The sequence below is a fragment of the Oncorhynchus keta genome, unplaced genomic scaffold, assembly GCF_023373465.1.
Source record: "Oncorhynchus keta strain PuntledgeMale-10-30-2019 unplaced genomic scaffold, Oket_V2 Un_contig_16010_pilon_pilon, whole genome shotgun sequence".
Taxonomy (NCBI): Eukaryota; Metazoa; Chordata; class Actinopteri; order Salmoniformes; family Salmonidae; genus Oncorhynchus; species Oncorhynchus keta.
Genome location: NW_026279656.1, coordinates 251125 through 270000, shown reverse-complemented (window position 1 = coordinate 270000; position 18876 = coordinate 251125). Strand labels below are relative to the sequence as shown.

The 18876-nt window shown below is 41.9% G+C and overlaps 1 protein-coding gene across 2 annotated transcripts in view; it reads right to left on the bottom strand.

Annotated features, from left to right (window-relative positions):
* Positions 1-10726: 10726 nt before the first annotated feature.
* The window catches only part of LOC118379382 (collagen alpha-1(XIV) chain-like), a 208860-nt gene continuing 200710 nt past the window's right edge, over positions 10727-18876 (bottom strand). For both annotated transcript variants that reach the window (XM_052502717.1, XM_052502716.1), the window contains exons 33-35: positions 18494-18589; positions 15494-15547; positions 10727-10896 (exon numbers count right to left, since the gene is read on the bottom strand). In XM_052502717.1, the coding sequence (XP_052358677.1) occupies positions 10765-10896; positions 15494-15547; positions 18494-18589 (282 nt within the window). In that variant the 3' untranslated portion in view covers positions 10727-10764. The remainder of the gene's footprint in view (positions 10897-15493; positions 15548-18493; positions 18590-18876) is intronic.

The following is an 18876-nucleotide window of genomic DNA, read 5'->3' as shown; positions in this document are numbered from 1 at the left end:
CACAGGCTAATGATCTTCCTGTGTAGAGACAGATATCTAGCTGGTCACAGGCTAATGATTTTCATGTGTAGAGACAGATATCTAGGTCTAATGGTCACAGGCTAATGATTTTCATGTGTAGAGACAGATATCTAGCTGGTCACAGGCTAATGATCTTCCTGTGTAGAGACAGATATCTAGCTGGTCACAGGCTAATGATCTTCTTCAGATGTGGTAGAATGATCAGATATCTAGCTGGTCACAGGCTAATGATCTTCAGACAGATATCTAGCTGGTCAGCTAATGATCTTCATGTGTAGAGACAGATATCTAGCTGGTCACAGGCTAATGATCTTCATGTGTAGAGACAGATATCTAGCTGGTCACGGCTAATGATCTTCCTGTGGGAGATAGATATCTAGTTGGTCACAGGCTAATGATCTTCATGTGTAGAGACAGATATCAGGCTGGTCACGGGCTAATGATCTTCATGTGTAGAGACAGATGATCTTCAGTGTGAGACAGATATCTAGCTGGTCACAGGCTAATGATCTTCATGTGTAGAGACAGATATCTAGCTGGTCACAGGCTAATGATCTTCATGTGTAGAGACAGATATCTAGCTGGTCACAGAATGATCTTCATGTGTAGAGACAGATATCTAGCTGGTCACAGGCTAATGATCTTCATGTGTAGAGACAGATATCTAGCTGGTCACAGGCTAATGATCTTCCTGTGTAGAGACAGATATCTAGCTGGTCACAGGCTAATGATCTTCATGTGTAGAGACAGATATCTAGCTGGTCACAGGCTAATGATCTTCATGTGTAGAGACAGATATCTAGCTGGTCACAGGCTAATGATCTTCATGTGTAGAGACAGATATCTAGCTGGTCACAGGCTAATGATCTGTCAGATGTGTAGAGACAGATATCTAGCTGGTCACAGGCTAATGATTTTCATGTGTAGAGACAGATATCTAGCTGGTCACAGGCTAATGATCTTCATGTGTAGAGACAGATATCTAGCTGGTCACAGGCTAATGATCTTCCTGTGGGAGATAGGCTTCCTGTGTAGAGACAGATATCTAGCTGGTCACAGGCTAATGATCTTCATGTGTAGAGACAGATATCTAGCTGGTCACAGGCTAATGATCTTCATGTGTAGAGACAGATATCTAGTGGTCACAGAGATCTTCAGATCTTCATGTGTAGACAGATATCTAGCTGGTCACAGGCTAATGATCTTCATGTGTAGAGACAGATATCTAGTGGTCACAGGCTAATGATCTTCAGATATCTAGCTGGTCACAGGATTTTCATGTGTAGAGACAGATAATGATCTTCAATGATGTATCTAGCTGGTCAGAATGACAGATATCTAGCTGGTCACAGGCTAATGATCTTCATGTGTAGAGACAGATATCTAGCTGGTCACGATGATCTTGTGGGAGATAGGTATCTATGTCAAAGAGACAGATATCTAGCTGGTCACAGGCTAATGATCTTCATGTGTAGAGAGACAGATATCTAGCTGGTCACAGGCTAATGATCTTCCTGTGTAGAGACAGATATCTAGCTGGTCACAAATGCTAATGATCTTCATGTGTAGAGACAGATATCTAGCTGGTCACAGGCTAATGATCTTCCTGTGGAGAGATATCTAGGGTCACAGGCTAATGATTTTCCTGTGTCAGATATCTAGCTGGTCAGGCTAATGATCTTCCTGTGTAGAGACAGATATCTAGCTGGTCACAGGCTAATGATCTTCATGTGTAGAGACAGATATCTAGCTGGTCACAGGCTAATGATCTTCATGTGGCTAATGATCTTCATGTGTAGAGACAGATATCTAGCTGGTCACAGATGATCTTCATGTGTAGAGACAGATGGTCACAGGCTAATGATCTTCCTGTGTAGAGACAGATATCTAGCTGGTCACAGGCTAATGATCTTCATGTGTAGAGACAGATATCTAGCTGGTCACAGGCTAATGATCTTCCTGTGTAGAGACAGATATCTAGCTGGTCACAGGCTAATGATCTTCCTGTGGGAGATGTATCTAGTTGGTCACAAGAGATCAGATATCTAGCTGGTCACAGGCTAATGATCTTCATGTGTAGAGACAGATATCTAGCTGGTCACAGAGCTAATGATCTTCCTGTGTAGAGACAGATATCTAGCTGGTCACAGGCTAATGATCTTCATGTGTAGAGACAGATATCTAGCTGGTCACAGGCTAATGATCTGTGGGAGATAGAGACAGATCTTCCTGTGTAGAGACAGATATCTAGCTGGTCACAGGCTAATGATCTTCATGTGTAGAGACAGATATCTAGCTGGTCACAGGCTAATGATCTTCATGTGTAGAGACAGATATCTAGCTGGTCACAGGCTAATGATCTTCATGTGTAGAGACAGATATCTAGCTGGTCACAGGCTAATGATCTAATGATCTTCATGTGTAGAGACAGATATCTAGCTGGTCACAGGCTAATGATCCTCATGTGTAGAGACAGATATCTAGCTGGTCACAGGCTAATGATCTTCATGTGTAGAGACAGATATCTAGCTGGTCACAGGCTAATGATCTTCATGTGTAGAGACAGATATCTAGCTGGTCACAGGCTAATGATCTTCCTGTGGGAGACAGATATCTAGCTGGTCAAAGCCTGATGTGTGGGAAGACAATGCTGGTCTTTCTGTCAGCCACACACACACACATATTCTCTCTGGCTATCTCTGCACAGGTCCCCCAGGCTGATTTATGGAAGCCTGTGATTTATGGTGTGCTCCAGAGCCAAACGGTGCTTGTCTTTTAGCCCAGGGCTGAAGTGGCTGAATGGGCTGAATTCAGCTGATATTAACTGTCACCAGCCTCAGGCCATCATCACACCAACAGTTGGCTCATCTCTGGTCTCTGATCCTCCGCAGATCTGCTGGTCCGGGAGGCAGAGGAGACATTATAGCGGAGATCTTCATGTGGAGAGACAGATATCTAGTGTTGAAGACACCATAAACATGTTGAAGACAGATAAACTAGGAGATGTTGAAGACACCATAAACAACAGATGGAGATGTTGAAGACACCATAAACAACAGATGGAGATGTTGAAGACACTGGATAAACAACAGATGGAGATGTTGAAGACAACATAAACAACAGATGGAGATGTTGAAGACACCATAAACAACAGATGGAGATGTTGAAGACAACATAAACAATAAACAGATGGAGATGTTGAAGACACCATAAACAACAGATGGAGATGTTGAAAGACACCATAAACAACAGATGGAGATGTTGAAGACACCATAAACACCACAACAGATGGAGATGTTGAAGACACCATAAACAACAGATGGAGATGTTGAAGACAACAGATGGAGATGTTGAAGACACCATAAACAACAGATGGAGATGTTGAAGACACCAAACAACAGATGGAGATGTTGAAGACACCATAAACAACAGATGGAGATGTTGAAGACACCATAAACAACAGATGGAGAAGACACCATAAACAACAGATGGAGATGTTGAAGACACCATAAACAACAGATGGAGGTGTTGAAGACACCATAAACAACAGATGGAGATGTTGAAGACACCATAAACAACAGATGGAGATGTTGAAGACACCATAAACAACAGATGGAGATGTTGGAAGACACCATAAACAACAGATGGAGATGTTGAAGACACCATAAACAACAGATGGAGGTGTTGAAGACACCATAAACAACAGATGGAGATGTTGAAGACAACATAAACAACAGATGGAGGTGTTGAAGACACCATAAACAACAGATGGAGATGTTGAAGACACCATAAACAACAGATGGAGATGTTGAAGACACCATAAACAACAGATGGAGATGTTGAAGACACCATAAACAACAGATGGAGATGTTGAAGACACCATAAACAACAGATGGAGATGTTGAAGACACCATAAACAACAGATGGAGATGTTGAAGACACCATAAACAACAGATGGAGATGTTGAAGACACCATAAACAACAGATGGAGATGTTGAAGACAACATAAACAACAGATGGAGATGATTGTTGAAGACACCATAAACAACAGATGGAGATGTTGAAGACACCATAAACAACAGATGGAGATGTTGAAGACACCATAAACAACAGATGGAGATGTTGAAGACATAAACAACAGATGGAGATGTTGAAGACATAAACAACAGATGGAGATGTTGAAGACACCATAAACAACAGATGGAGATGTTGAAGACACCATAAACAACAGATGGAGATGTTGAAGACAACAGATGGAGATGTAAACAACAGATGGAGATGTTGAAGACACCATAAACAACAGATGGAGGTCTTGAAGACACGTAACCTGGAGGTGTTGAAGACACCTTAAACAACAGATGGAGATGGTCTGATGGTGAGTCAATAAACAACAGATGGAGATTTGAAGACACCATAAACAACAGATGGAGTTTGAAGACACCATAAACAGATGGTCCCTAAACAACAGATGTCTCACCATAAACAACAGATGGAGATGTTGAAGACACTTAAACAACAGATGGGCCCCAACAGGGCACCAGGACTGCCCTGGTAGATGGAGATGTTGAAGACACCATAAACAACAGAGACAAATGATCAAGGATGAAATAATAAACTACATGTTAAGTCAACATAAACAACATGCACATTTCATGCATGGATAAACAATTGGAATTTGAACACCGTAATATTTGCGAAGTAAACAACAGATGTGTTGAAGACACCATAAACAACAGATGGAGATGTTGAAGACACCATAAACAACAGATGGAGATGTTGAAGACACTATAAACAACAGATGGAGATGTTGAAGAGAGATAAACAACAGATGGAGAGATGAGAAGACAGATAAACAACAGAAAGAAGACACTATAAACAACAGATGGAGACACCATAAACAACAGATGTAAAGACACTTAAACAACAGATGGAGATGTTGAAGACACCATAAACAACAGATGTCCTTGTTGAAGTCCATCCTAAACAACAGATGGAGGCCCTTAGAACAGAACAGACAGGATCAACACAATAAACTACTGCTTTCCAACAGAGACAGTCTCTTAGATCAGAACAGACAGGAGATCAACACAAAACTACAGCTTTCCAGACAGTCTCTTAGATCAGAACATACAGGATCAAGAAACAAACTACAGCTTTCCAGACAGTCTCAGACAGATAGATCAGAACAGACAGGATCAATAAATAGAACAGGATCATACTGCTGGAGACAGTGTCCAGACAGTCTCTTAGACAGTCTCTTAGATCAGAACAGACAGGATCAACACATAAACTACTGCTTTCCAGACAGTCTCTTAGACACCAGAACAGACAGGATCAATAAATAAACTACTGCTTTCCCAGACAGGATGGAGGTGTTTCCAGACAGTCTCTTAGAAGAACAGACAGGATCAGACACAAACTACTGCTTTCCCAGACAGTCTCTTAGATCAGAACAGACAGGATCAATAAATAAACTACTGCTTTCAGTCTCTTAGAAACAGAACAGACAGGAGATCAACACAAACTACAGAGACAGTCAGAACAGACAGGATCAACACAAACTACTGCTTTCCCAGACAGTCTCTTAGATCAGAACAGACAGGATCAATAAATAAACTACTGCTTTCCAGACAGTCTCTTAGATCAGAACAGACAGGATCAACACAAACTACTGCTTTCCAGACAGTCTCTTAGATCAGAACAGACAGGATCAACACAAACTACTGCTTTCCAGACAGTCTCTTAGATCAGAACAGACAGGATCAACACATAAACTACTGCTTTCCAGACAGTCTCTTAGATCAGAACAGACAGGATCAACACACAAACTACTGCTTTCCTAGACAGTCTCTTAGATCAGAACAGACAGGATCAACACAAACTACAGCTTTCCAGACAGTTCAGACAGGATCAAAACAAACTAGACAGTCTCTTAGATCAGAACAGACAGGATCAATAAACACTACATAAACTACTGCTTTCCCAGACAGTCTCAGATCAGAACAGACAGGGATCAACACAAACTACTGCTTTCCAGACAGATCTCTTAGATCAGAACAGACAGGATCAACACAAACTACAGCTTTCCAGACAGTCTCTTAGACAACAGAACAGACAGGATCAACACAAACTACTGCTTTCCAGACAGTCTCTTAGATCAGAACAGACAGGATCAACACAAACTACTGCTTTCCCAGACAGTCTCTTAGATCAGAACAGACAGGATCAACACAAACTACTGCTTTCCAGACAGTCTCTTAGATCAGAACAGACAGGATCAATACAAACTACTGCTTTCCAGACAGTCTCTTAGATCAGAACAGACAGGATCAACAATAAACTACTGCTTTCCAGACAGTCTCTTAGATCAGAACAGACAGGATCAACACAAACTACTGCTTTCCAGACAGTCTCTTAGATCAGAACAGACAGGATCAACACAAACTACTGCTTTCCAGACAGTCTCTTAGATCAGAACAGACAGGATCAATAAATAAACTACTGCTTTCCCAGACAGTCTCTTAGATCAGAACAGACAGGATCAACACAAACTACTGCTTTCCAGACAGTCTCTTAGATCAGAACAGACAGGATCAATAAATAAACTACTGCTTTCCAGACAGTCTCTTAGATCAGAACAGACAGGATCAACACAAACTACTGCTTTCCAGACAGTCTCTTAGATCAGAACAGACAGGATCAATAAATAAACTACTGCTTTCCAGACAGTCTCTTAGATCAGAACAGACAGGATCAACACAAACTACTGCTTTCCAGGCAGTCTCTTAGATCAGAACAGACAGGATCAACACATAAACTACTGCTTTCCAGACAGTCTCTTAGATCAGAACAGACAGGATCAACACAAACTACTGCACTTCATACAGTTAGCAGTAGTCTAAACACTGAACATAACCTCCCATTATCAAAACACCAATGAATTCTGCAGAGATCCTTCGTTAAAACCAAATAGCCTGAAACCCTCCAGAACAACACTAATGATAATGGTAGGATAATGTGTACAGTAAGAGTAAGCAAGTCAGCGCTAAAAATGGTTTGTTATGTTTGTCTGGCTGACCTCTGGGAGCTGGCTACGGTATCCACACTTACAGTGACAAACCGTAAGAGTCCGTGAGATACCGTACTCAACCAGCCAGACTTATTCTGAAGCTTTCAGACACACAGATGAATGGCTCAAGTAGGAAAGCGGGTGAGAAGGCATCATGGTGCTAGTCTGGTATTCAAACTGAATATCAATCCATTTCATTAGTTGTTTCATTATAGTGAAACAGGGTGATATTCAGTTTGTATTCCAGGCTATTACAGTGCAGCATGGTTGAACTCCAGTCAATGATTCAATAGAGGACAATCCCCAAATCTGCTTACATAGCAGTTCAACTTGATTAAATGAAGATAGAATCACCCAATCTGCTTACATGGCAGTTCAACTCGATTAAATGAAGATAGAATCACGCAATCTGCTTACATAGCAGTTCAACTCGATTAAATGAAGATAGAATCACCCAATCTGCTTACATAGCAGATCAACTCGATTAAATGAAGATAGAATCACCCAATCTGCTTACATAGCAGTTCAACTCGATTAAATGAAGATAGAATCACCCAATCTGCTTACATGGCAGTTCAACTCGATTAAATGAAGATAGAATCACCCAATCTGCTTACATAGCAGTTCAACTCGATTAAATGAAGATAGATAGAATCTGCAATCATTTGGATTGGAGTAAATGAAGATAGAATCACACAATCTGTCACGACATGGTTTTAACTTCCAAAAGTTGTCATTTTCAATTTCCTTGTAAATTGCCAGAGTGATGTCAACAACCATGTGCCTGTCCTTGCTTCAAAACGTAATGTCTGTCAAGGTTCACATCACAACTAAACGGATGCTTGACTGGAAAAACATTTTTATTTCACTTTTATTTAACTAGGCAAGTCAGTTAAGAACAAATTCTTATTTTACAATGACAGCCTACCCCGGCCAATTGTGCACCGCCCTATGGGACGCCCAATCACGTCCGGGTGTCTGTAGTGACGCCTCTAGCACTGAGATGCAGTGCCTTAGAATCCGCTGCGCCACTGGGAGCCCCATTGAACCGACTGAAAGTTGCACTACAACCCAAGGAGTGTTTCAGGACAAGCCAATTAGAGAAAGTGTTCCTCATGGGCACATAACCAACACAAATCCTCATCTATGAGCTATGGCTTGTCTTTTCTATGGTTTTCTGTTGTTCAGCATGGCACGCTTCCAAGCCCATTCTCTTTGCCAGAGTGGGACATGACCAGTCCCCCAGTGTGGGAGTCAACCCCAGTCAAGCAGTAACCACCTCCCAGTAAAACCTCATAACGAGGCTCTAGAGTGAGGCCTTTTGAAGGTCAAGCTAGAGGAAGGGCCAGAAAGCAGGGCTGGAGCTGGAATGGGGACTAGTGAATGCCAAGATGGGCTGTGGAGTGGGGCTGTGGAGTGGGGCTGTGGAGTGGGGCTGTGGAGTGGGGCTGTGGGAGTGGGGCTGTGGACGCCAAGAGGGGCTGTGGAGTGGGGCTGGAGCTGGAGTGGGACAAGCTGGAGCTGGAATGGGGACTAGTGAACGCCAAGATGGGGCTGTGGAGTGGGGCTGTGGAGATGGGCTGTGGGCTGTGGCCAGTGGGGCTGTGGAGTGGGGCTGTGGGGCTGGGGCTGAAGGTCAAGCCAAGAGGGGCTGGGGCTGGAGCTGGAATGGGGACTAGTGAACGCCAAGAGGGGCTGGGAGTGGGGCTGGGGGAGATGGGGCTGTGGAATGGGGACTAGTGAACGCTGTGGGAGTGGGGCTGGAGAGGGGCTGTGGGAGTGGGGCTGGAATGGGGACTAGTGAACGCCAAGAGGGGCTGTGGAGTGGGGCTGTGAGAGTGGGGCTGGAATGGGGGACTAGTGAACGCCAAGAGGGGCTGTGGAGTGGGGCTGGAGCTGGAATGGGGACTGAACGCCAAGTGAACGCCAAGAGGGGCTGTGGGAGTGGGGGACTGGAGCTGTGAATGGGGACTGTGGAGTGGGGCTGGAGCTGGAATGGGGACTAGTGAACGCCAAGTGGGGCTGTGGAGTGGGGCTGGAATGGGGACTAGTGAACGCCAAGATGGGCTGTGGAGTGGGACTGGAATGGGGACTAGTGAACGCCAAGAGGGGCTGTGGAGTGGGGCTGGAATGGGGACTAGTGAACGCCAAGATGGGCTGTGGAGTGGGGCTGGAGGTGGACATAGGGGCTCCTCCATAAAGAAGAGCAGACCCAGAACTGTGATTTATCAACATAGAGAATCAGTGTCACCTAACTGTGTCAAACTGTGGTTATGTAATAATTAAGTAAAATAAACACACAAAAATGGGACCTTTTCCAATAATGACTAAGGAAATCCCTGGTCTTGTTTAGTCACAGAGAGTTAATTCAGAGAAGAAGGCTTTCGTGATGAATTATGTCCTGTGTTGCTGTAACTGATTCCCAAGAGGAGGCTATTGTTTTTCTGTTCTGATCTCTCTTGGCATCTTTAAAGATGTTACAATCTCATACATCTACAGCTTCATGGGTTCTGAGGTGTACAGCTACGTATTGGCCAGTTGCCAGAGTCCTTGGCAACTGGCCAATATTACAGGGAATGGACCAATCAGGCACTATCATTTACAGTACAGCAAAGTGTTCCATTCTTCATGAAAATTACTCTTAAGATGATTTGTAACATTTTAGCTGTAAGCGTCATCATCATCATCATCATCACCATCATCATCATCATCATCACCATCATCATCACCATCATCATCATCATCACCATCATCATCATCATCGTCACCATCATCATCATCATCGTCACCATCATCATCGTCACCATCATCATCATCGTCACCATCATCATCGTCATCATCATCGTCACCATCATCATCATCGTCACCATCATCATCATCATCATCACCATCATCATCATCATCATCATCATCATCATCATCATCATCATCATCATCATCATCATCATCACACCATCATCGTCATCATCATCATCGTCACCATCATTATCCATGGCGTGTATACATCTAGATAACAGTGTTGACCCTTGAGAGTGATAGAAAGAGCTGTCGTGGTTTGAATAGGAATTTTAGAAGTTCTTAGAGGATCTTGGGAGTCGTCAGCTTATGGCTGTCGTTGAGGAGCCGGGCCATGAGTGGATAACAAGATGGAGATTCCATATCACTTTATACTGGTGTTTTCCTTTCCATATCTGTTGCAGAAGCTTGTGTGATACCAAAGCAGATTCTGATGAGATATACTGGCAGTGGAAAAGTGAAAATCACATGGTAACATCATTGGGCCTTTAGGTGACTTAATGTCAGGTAAATTGACCCTAAAACCGTCCTGTTGATGTAGCAGTCTGTGTTGCTTTCGTCAGTCTTTGGGATAAAAAAACGTGTATTATGAAGGAGGCATCTCTCATAACTCATTTATTTACAGCACATTTATTTTAAGTGCCGTGTCAGAGTATGAGACATGAAATTGATTCATAGGTAAATCAAAACAGCATTCTGTGAACATCTCGTGAGCTTTAAGCCAGCGATTTAAAGCATCGTGACATAAAAACGTCAGTGTTATGTTCGTTGTGAGGAAGGAAACAGAATTACGGGCTTCAAAATAGAAAGAAAATACTATTTGACTTTAATATTTAAAATTGAGCTAAAGAGCTCAGGGCGTTCAGGCTTTGAGCAGGTCACACGAACAGAATAAACACACAATACATAATGGAAATAATGAATCTGTAAGTCAAACAAAATGAATAGACTGTTACCCTCTGTCCAACTGGTCCGTCTCTTCCTGATCCGCCAGGAGATCCACCAACACCCTGCAAAATAGAACACAAATACAGAGTCAAAGTGATTGACAACATGAGAAACCTTATTCATTCAGGTCTGACTGGTGAACATCTCATTCACAACATGAGAAACCTTATTCATTCAGGTCTGACTGGTGAACATCTCATTCACAACATGAGAAACCTTATTCATTCAGGTCTGACTGGTGAACATCTCATTCACAACATGAGAAACCTTATTCATTCAGGTCTGACTGGTGAACATCTCATTCACAACATGAGAAACCTTATTCATTCAGGTCTGACTGGTGAACATCTCATTCACAACATGAGAAACCTTATTCATTCAGGTCTGACTGGTGAACATCTCATTCACAACATGAGAAACCTTATTCATTCAGGTCTGACTGGTGAACATCTCATTCACAACATGAGAAACCTTATTCATTCAGGTCTGACTGGTGAACATCTCATTCACAACATGAGAAACCTTATTCATTCAGGTCTGACTGGTGAACATCTCATTCACAACATGAGAAACCTTATTCATTCAGGTCTGACTGGTGAACATCTCATTCACAACATGAGAAACCTTATTCATTCAGGTCTGACTGGTGAACATCTCATTCACAACATGAGAAACCTTATTCATTCAGGTCTGACTGGTGAACATCTCATTCACAACATGAGAAACCTTATTAATTAAGGTCTATGGTGAACATCTCATTCACAACATGAGAAACCTTATTCATTCAGGTCTGACTGGTGAACATCTCAACACCTGCCAAAGCTCTGCTGTGTGTATCCAGTCTCCTACAACTCACCCAGCCCATTCCAAACATAATCATAACTTAGCTAGGAGGTTATAAAATATGTATCTTCTGCCACAACTTTACAAGAGTGGTCGTAAAGCATATCAATGAAAGGTGGGGACATTATGCAGGGGAAGGGAAGGGAGGGGAGAGTAGTGGAGAGGAGGGGTGTGATTAATGTTGTGCTGTAAGACCAGATCCTGGCACAAACAACCACCAGCCCTGATATCTTCCCTGTCAGCTATACACACACACACACACACACACACACACACACACACACACACACACACACACACACACACACACACACACACACACACACACACACACACACACACACACACACACACACACACACACACACACACACACACACACACAGTCCCCATCCTGGCTCTGAGAGATGTGGTAATGGCTATGAAGAGAGAGGCAGAGAGCAGAATCAGCAAGGCCAACAGATTAAGTGTTCATATTTCTCATCCACCAGACAAACCCCACCAGTCCCTCTGGTCCTCTCTACCACCAGCCAGACCCTACCAGTCACTCCGGTCCACTCTACCAGACCCTACCAGTCACTCTGGTCCTCTCTACCAGACCCTACCAGTCACTCTGGTCCACTGTACTAGACCCTACCAGTCACACTCTGGTCCTCTCTACCAGACCCTACCAGTCACTCTGGTCCTCTCTACCAGACCCTACCAGTCACTCTGGTCCTCTCTACCACCAGCCAGACCCTACCAGTCACTCTGGTCCACTCTACTAGACCCTACCAGTCACTCTGGTCCTCTCTACCACCAGACAAACCCCACCAGTCCCTCTGGTCCTCTCTACCACCAGCCAGACCCTACCAGTCACTCCGGTCCACTCTACCAGACCCTACCAGTCACTCTGGTCCTCTCTACCAGAAATCCAGGATAAATCAACCCTAGAGACTAAGAATGGTGGTTAAGGGTTGCTAAGCAATGCATCAGTTAGATGCATTGCTCCCCCCTGCTCTACCATCCCCACTCAGACACACATACTTTGCTATTCATTGAAGTGGCTTCCCATGCATTTTTCACTGTCAGGTTGTAAATGAGAGGAGAGGGTAGAGCTCATGACAAGGGTTATATTGTATTTACTGTATATTGTGGCTGGTGATGGTGAAAGATAGAGAGGCAAAGAGCTCTGTAATGGATGTTCCGGAGGTGTGATGGTGAAAGACAGAGAGGCAAAGACCTCTGTAATGGATGTTCCGGAGTTGTGATGGTGAAAGACAGAGAGGTAAAGAGCTCTGTAATGGATGTTCCGGAGGTGTGATGGTGAAAGACAGAGAGAGGCAAAGACCTCTGTAATGGATGTTCCGGAGGTGTGATGGTGAAAGATAGAGAGGCAAAGACCTCTGTAATGGATGTTCCGGAGGTGTGATGGTGAGAGACAGAGAGAGGCAAAGAGCTCTGTAATGGATGTTCCGGAGGTGTGATGGTGAAAGACAGAGAGCAAAGACCTAATGGATGTTCCGGAGGTGTGATGGTGAAAGACAGAGAGGCAAAGACCTCTGTAATGGATGTCCGGAGGTGTGATGGTGAAAGACAGAGAGAGGCAAAGACCTCTGTAATGGATGTTCCGGAGGTGTGATGGTGAAAGACAGAGAGAGGCAAAGACCTCTGTAATGGATGTTCCGGAGGTGTGATGGTGAAAGACAGAGAGGGCAAAGACCTCTGTAATGGATGTTCCGGAGGTGTGATGGTGAAAGACAGAGAGAGGCAAAGACCTCTGTAATGGATGTTCCGGAGGTGTGATGGTGAAAGACAGAGAGGGCAAAGACCTCTGTAATGGATGTTCCGGAGGTGTGATGGTGAAAGACAGAGAGGCAAAGACCTCTGTAATGGATGTTCCGGAGGTGTGATGGTGAAAGACAGAGAGGCAAAGACCTCTGTAATGGATGTTCCGGAGGTGTGATGGTGAAAGACAGAGAGGCAAAGACCTCTGTAATGGATGTTCCGGAGGTGTGATGGTGAAAGACAGAGAGGCAAAGACCTCTGTAATGGATGTTCCGGAGGTGTGATGGTGAAAGACAGAGAGAGGCAAAGACCTCTGTAATGGATGTTCCGGAGGTGTGATGGTGAAAGACAGAGAGAGGGTGAAAAGACAAAGACTCTGTAATGGATGTTCCGGAGGTGTGATGGTGAAAGACAGAGAGGCAAAGACCTCTGTAATGGATGTTCCGGAGGTGTGATGGTGAAAGACAGAGAGAGGCAAAGACCTCTGTAATGGATGTTCCGGAGGTGTGATGGTGAAAGACAGAGAGAGGCAAAGACCTCTGTAATGGATGTTCCGGAGGTGTGATGGTGAAAGACAGAGAGAGGCAAAGACCTCTGTAATGGATGTTCCGGAGGTGTGATGGTGAAAGACAGAGAGAGGCAAAGACCTCTGTAATGGATGTTCCGGAGGTGTGATGGTGAAAGACAGAGAGAGGCAAAGACCTCTGTAATGGATGTTCCGGAGGTGTGATGGTGAAAGACAGAGAGAGGCAAAGACCTCTGTAATGGATGTTCCGGAGGTGTGATGGTGAAAGACAGAGAGAGGCAAAGACCTCTGTAATGGATGTTCCGGAGGTGTGATGGTGAACAGACAGAGGCAAAGACCTCTGTAATGGATGTTCCGGAGGTGTGATGGTGAAAGACAGAGAGGTGAAAGACAGGAGGTGCGATGGTGAAAGACAGCAAAGACCTCTGTAATGGATGTTCCGGAGGTGTGATGGTGAAAGACAGAGAGAGGCAAAGACCTCTGTAATGGATGTTCCGGAGGTGCGATGGTGAAAGACAGAGAGAGGCAAAGAGCTCTGTAATGGATGTTCCGGAGGTGCGATGGTGAAAGACAGAGAGAGGCAAAGACCTCTGTAATGGATGTTCCGGAGGTGTGATGGTGAGAGACAGAGAGAGGCAAAGACCTCTGTAATGGATGTTCCGGAGGTGCGATGGTGAGAGACAGAGAGAGGCAAAGAGCTCTGTAATGGATGTTCCGGAGGTGCGATGGTGAGAGACAGAGAGGCAAAGAGCTCTGTAATGGATGTTCCGGAGGTACGATGGTGAGAGACAGAGAGAGGCAAAGAGCTCTGTAATGGATGTTCCGGAGGTACGATGGCGTGCGTTCCAAATGGAACCCTTTGACCTTTGCAGCACTCTAACTGCACCACTCAGGGAATAGGGTGCCATTTTGGATGCAGCCATATATTCTCTGTGGCTGGTGTAGATGACAGCAGGTCCTTGAAGGTAGCTTCCGGAAAGAAACCCCTCTACTGTGTACTCTTAGGGGTTCTGACAAAATGCAGAAAGTCGGGACTCTTCCACCACAACGGGGCAGTAATCACTAGTCTCAACACAGTGTCTCTGTGGAGGTAGTAATCACTAGTCTCAACACAGTGTCTCTGTGGAGGTAGTAATCACTAGTCTCAACACAGTGTCTCTGTGGGAGTAGTAATCACTAGTCTCAACACAGTGTCTCTGTGGAGGTAGTAATCACTAGTCTCAACACAGTGTCTCTGTGGAGGTAGTAATCACTAGTCTCAACACAGTGTCTCTGTGGGAGTAGTAATCACTAGTCTCAACACAGTGTCTCTGTGGGAGTAGTAATCACTAGTCTCAACACAGTGTCTCTGTGGGAGTAGTTATCACTAGTCACAGCACAGTGTCTCTGTGGGAGGTAGTAATCACTAGTCACAGCACAGTGTCTCTGTGGAGGTAGTAATCACTAGTCACAGCACAGTGTCTCTGTGGGACTCAGGAGAGGAAAACAAAATGGAGATGAGGTATATATGTGTCTTTACTCACCTGAGGTCCTGGTAAACCAACATCTCCCTTCTCTCCCTTTTCACCATCACCCCCCTGAAACACAAATGGACATGAGAGAAAAACAACCTCTTTATCATTCATTCCTTTGTCATTTTGTCATTTCATACAAAGCCAGTGGGTAGATGGAATGGTTTGCAAATGATTGACTGTACATTAGTCACACTGTTATGGACCACATTTTAACCAGAGGCAGACGTGTTCATATACAGGCTATATACTGTATCATATATCATGTTTATATACAAGCTATATACTGTATCATATCTCATGTTTATATACAGGCTATATACTGTATCATATCTCATGTTTATATACAAGCTATATACTGTATCATATCTTATGTTTATATACAGGCTATATACTGTATCATATCTTATTTTTATATACTGGCTATATACTGTATCATATCTCATGTTTATATACAGGCTATATACTGTATCATATCTCATGTTTATATACTGGCTATATACTGTATCATATCTCATGTTTATATACAGGCTATATACTGTATCATATCTCATGTTTATATACTGGCTATATACTGTATCATATCTCATGTTTATATACAGGCTATATACTGTATCATATCTCATGTTTATATACAGGCTATATACTGTATCATATCTCATGTTCATATACAGGCTATATACTGTATCATATCTCATGTGGCTTATATCTCATGTTTATATACAGGCTATATACTGTATCATATCTCATGTTTATATACAGGCTATATACTGTATCATATCTCATGTTTATATACTGGCTATATACTGTATCATATCTCATGTTTATATACAGGCTATATACTGTATCATATCTCATGTTTATATACAGGCTATATACTGTATCATATCTCATGTTCATATACAGGCTATATACTGTATCATATATCATATGACTGTAAGTCGCTTTGGATAAAAGCGTCAGCTAAATGGCATATATTTATATACAGGCTATATACTGTATCATATCTCATGTTTATATACTGGCTATATACTGTATCATATCTCATGTTTATATACTGGCGATATACTGTATCATATCTCATGTTTATATACAGGCTATATACTGTATCATATCTCATGTTTATATACTGGCTATATACTGTATCATATATCATGTTTATATACTGGCTATATACTGTATCATATCTCATGTTTATATACTGGCTATATACTGTATCATATCTCATGTTTATATACTGGCTATATACTGTATCATATCTTATGTTTATATACTGGCTATATACTGTATCATATCTCATGTTTATATACTGGCTATATACTGTATCATATCTCATGTTTATATACTGGCTATATACTGTATCATATCTCATGTTTATATACTGGCTATATACTGTATCATATCTCATGTTTATATACTGGCTATATACTGTATCATATCTCATGTTTATATACAGGCTATATACTGTATCATATCTCATGTTTATATACTGGCTATATACTGTATCATATCTCATGTTCATATACAGGCTATATACTGTATAATATCTTATGTTTATATACAGGCTATATACTGTATCATATCTCATGTTTATATACTGGCTATATACTGTATCATATCTCATGTTTATATACTGGCTATATACTGTATCATATCTCATGTTTATATACAGGCTATATACTGTATCATATCTCATGTTCATATACAGGCTATATACTGTATCATATATCATGTTTATATACTGGCGATATACTGTATCATATCTTATGTTTATATACAGGCTATATACTGTATCATATCGCATGTTTATATACAGGCTATATACTGTATCATATCTCATGTTTATATACAGGCTATATACTGTATCATATCTCATGTTTATATACAGGCTATATACTGTATCATATATCATGTTTATATACAGGCTATATACTGTATCATATCTCATGTTTATATACTGGCTATATACTGTATCATATATCATGTTTATATACTGGCTATATACTGTATCATATCTCATGTTTATATACAGGCTATATACTGTATCATATCTTATGTTTATATACTGGCTATATACTGTATCATATCTCATGTTTATATACTGGCTATATACTGTATCATATCTCATGTTTATATACAGGCTATATACTGTATAATATATCATGTTTATATACTGGCTATATACTGTATCATATCTCATGTTTATATACAGGCTATATACTGTATCATATATCATGTTTATATACAGGCTATATACTGTATCATATCTCATGTTTATATACTGGCTATATACTGTATCATATATCATGTTTATATACTGGCTATATACTGTATCATATCTCATGTTTATATACTGGCTATATACTGTATCATATCTCATGTTTATATACAGGCTATATACTGTATCATATCTTATGTTTATATACAGGCTATATACTGTATCATATCTCATGTTTATATACTGGCTATATACTGTATCATATCTCATGTTTATATACAGGCTATATACTGTATCATATCTTATGTTTATATACAGGCTATATACTGTATCATATATCATGTTTATATACTGGCGATATACTGTATCATATCTTATGTTTATATACAGGCTATATACTGTATCATATCGCATGTTTATATACAGGCTATATACTGTATCATATCTCATGTTTATATACAGGCTATATACTGTATCATATCTCATGTTTATATACAGGCTATATACTGTATCATAACTTATGTTCATATATACTCTGAGTGTACTATATATATATGAACATAAGATATTATATATACTGTATTTTACCGGTGGTCCCTGGATGGAATGTCCACTAGACCCCTCAGGACCAGGGTTATAGGTCATATATCATATCTTACCGGTGGTCCCTGGATGGAATGTCCACTAGACCCCTCAGGTCCAGGGTTATAGGTCATATATCATATCTTACCGGTGGTCCCTGGATGGAATGTCCACTAGGCCCTTGAGGACCAGGGTTATAGGTCATATCTTACCGGTGGTCCCTGGATGGAATGTCCACTAGGCCCTTGAGGACCAGGGGGGCCCTGTGGTCCAGGAGGACCTTTATCACCAACTAGTCCTTGAGGCCCCTGGAGAAGACAGACCATTTATTTAAAATCACACAATATTAACCAATGACTCATGGCTGTTTCCTTACTGATTTATAAACTATATTTCAACTGATAAACTGATCAATAGTCTATAAACGACTTTAAAAACCTTTAGAACACATTTGTAAAGCATACCGTAATGTAACGTATCAACAGAGTTGATTAACCGCCCGACCTGTTACCATAAAATTTAATTGAACTAAAAGTTTGTTAGGTCTTCTCTCTGGTGATCAATATGTTCTGTGTCTTCAACGTCCAAGTTTGGA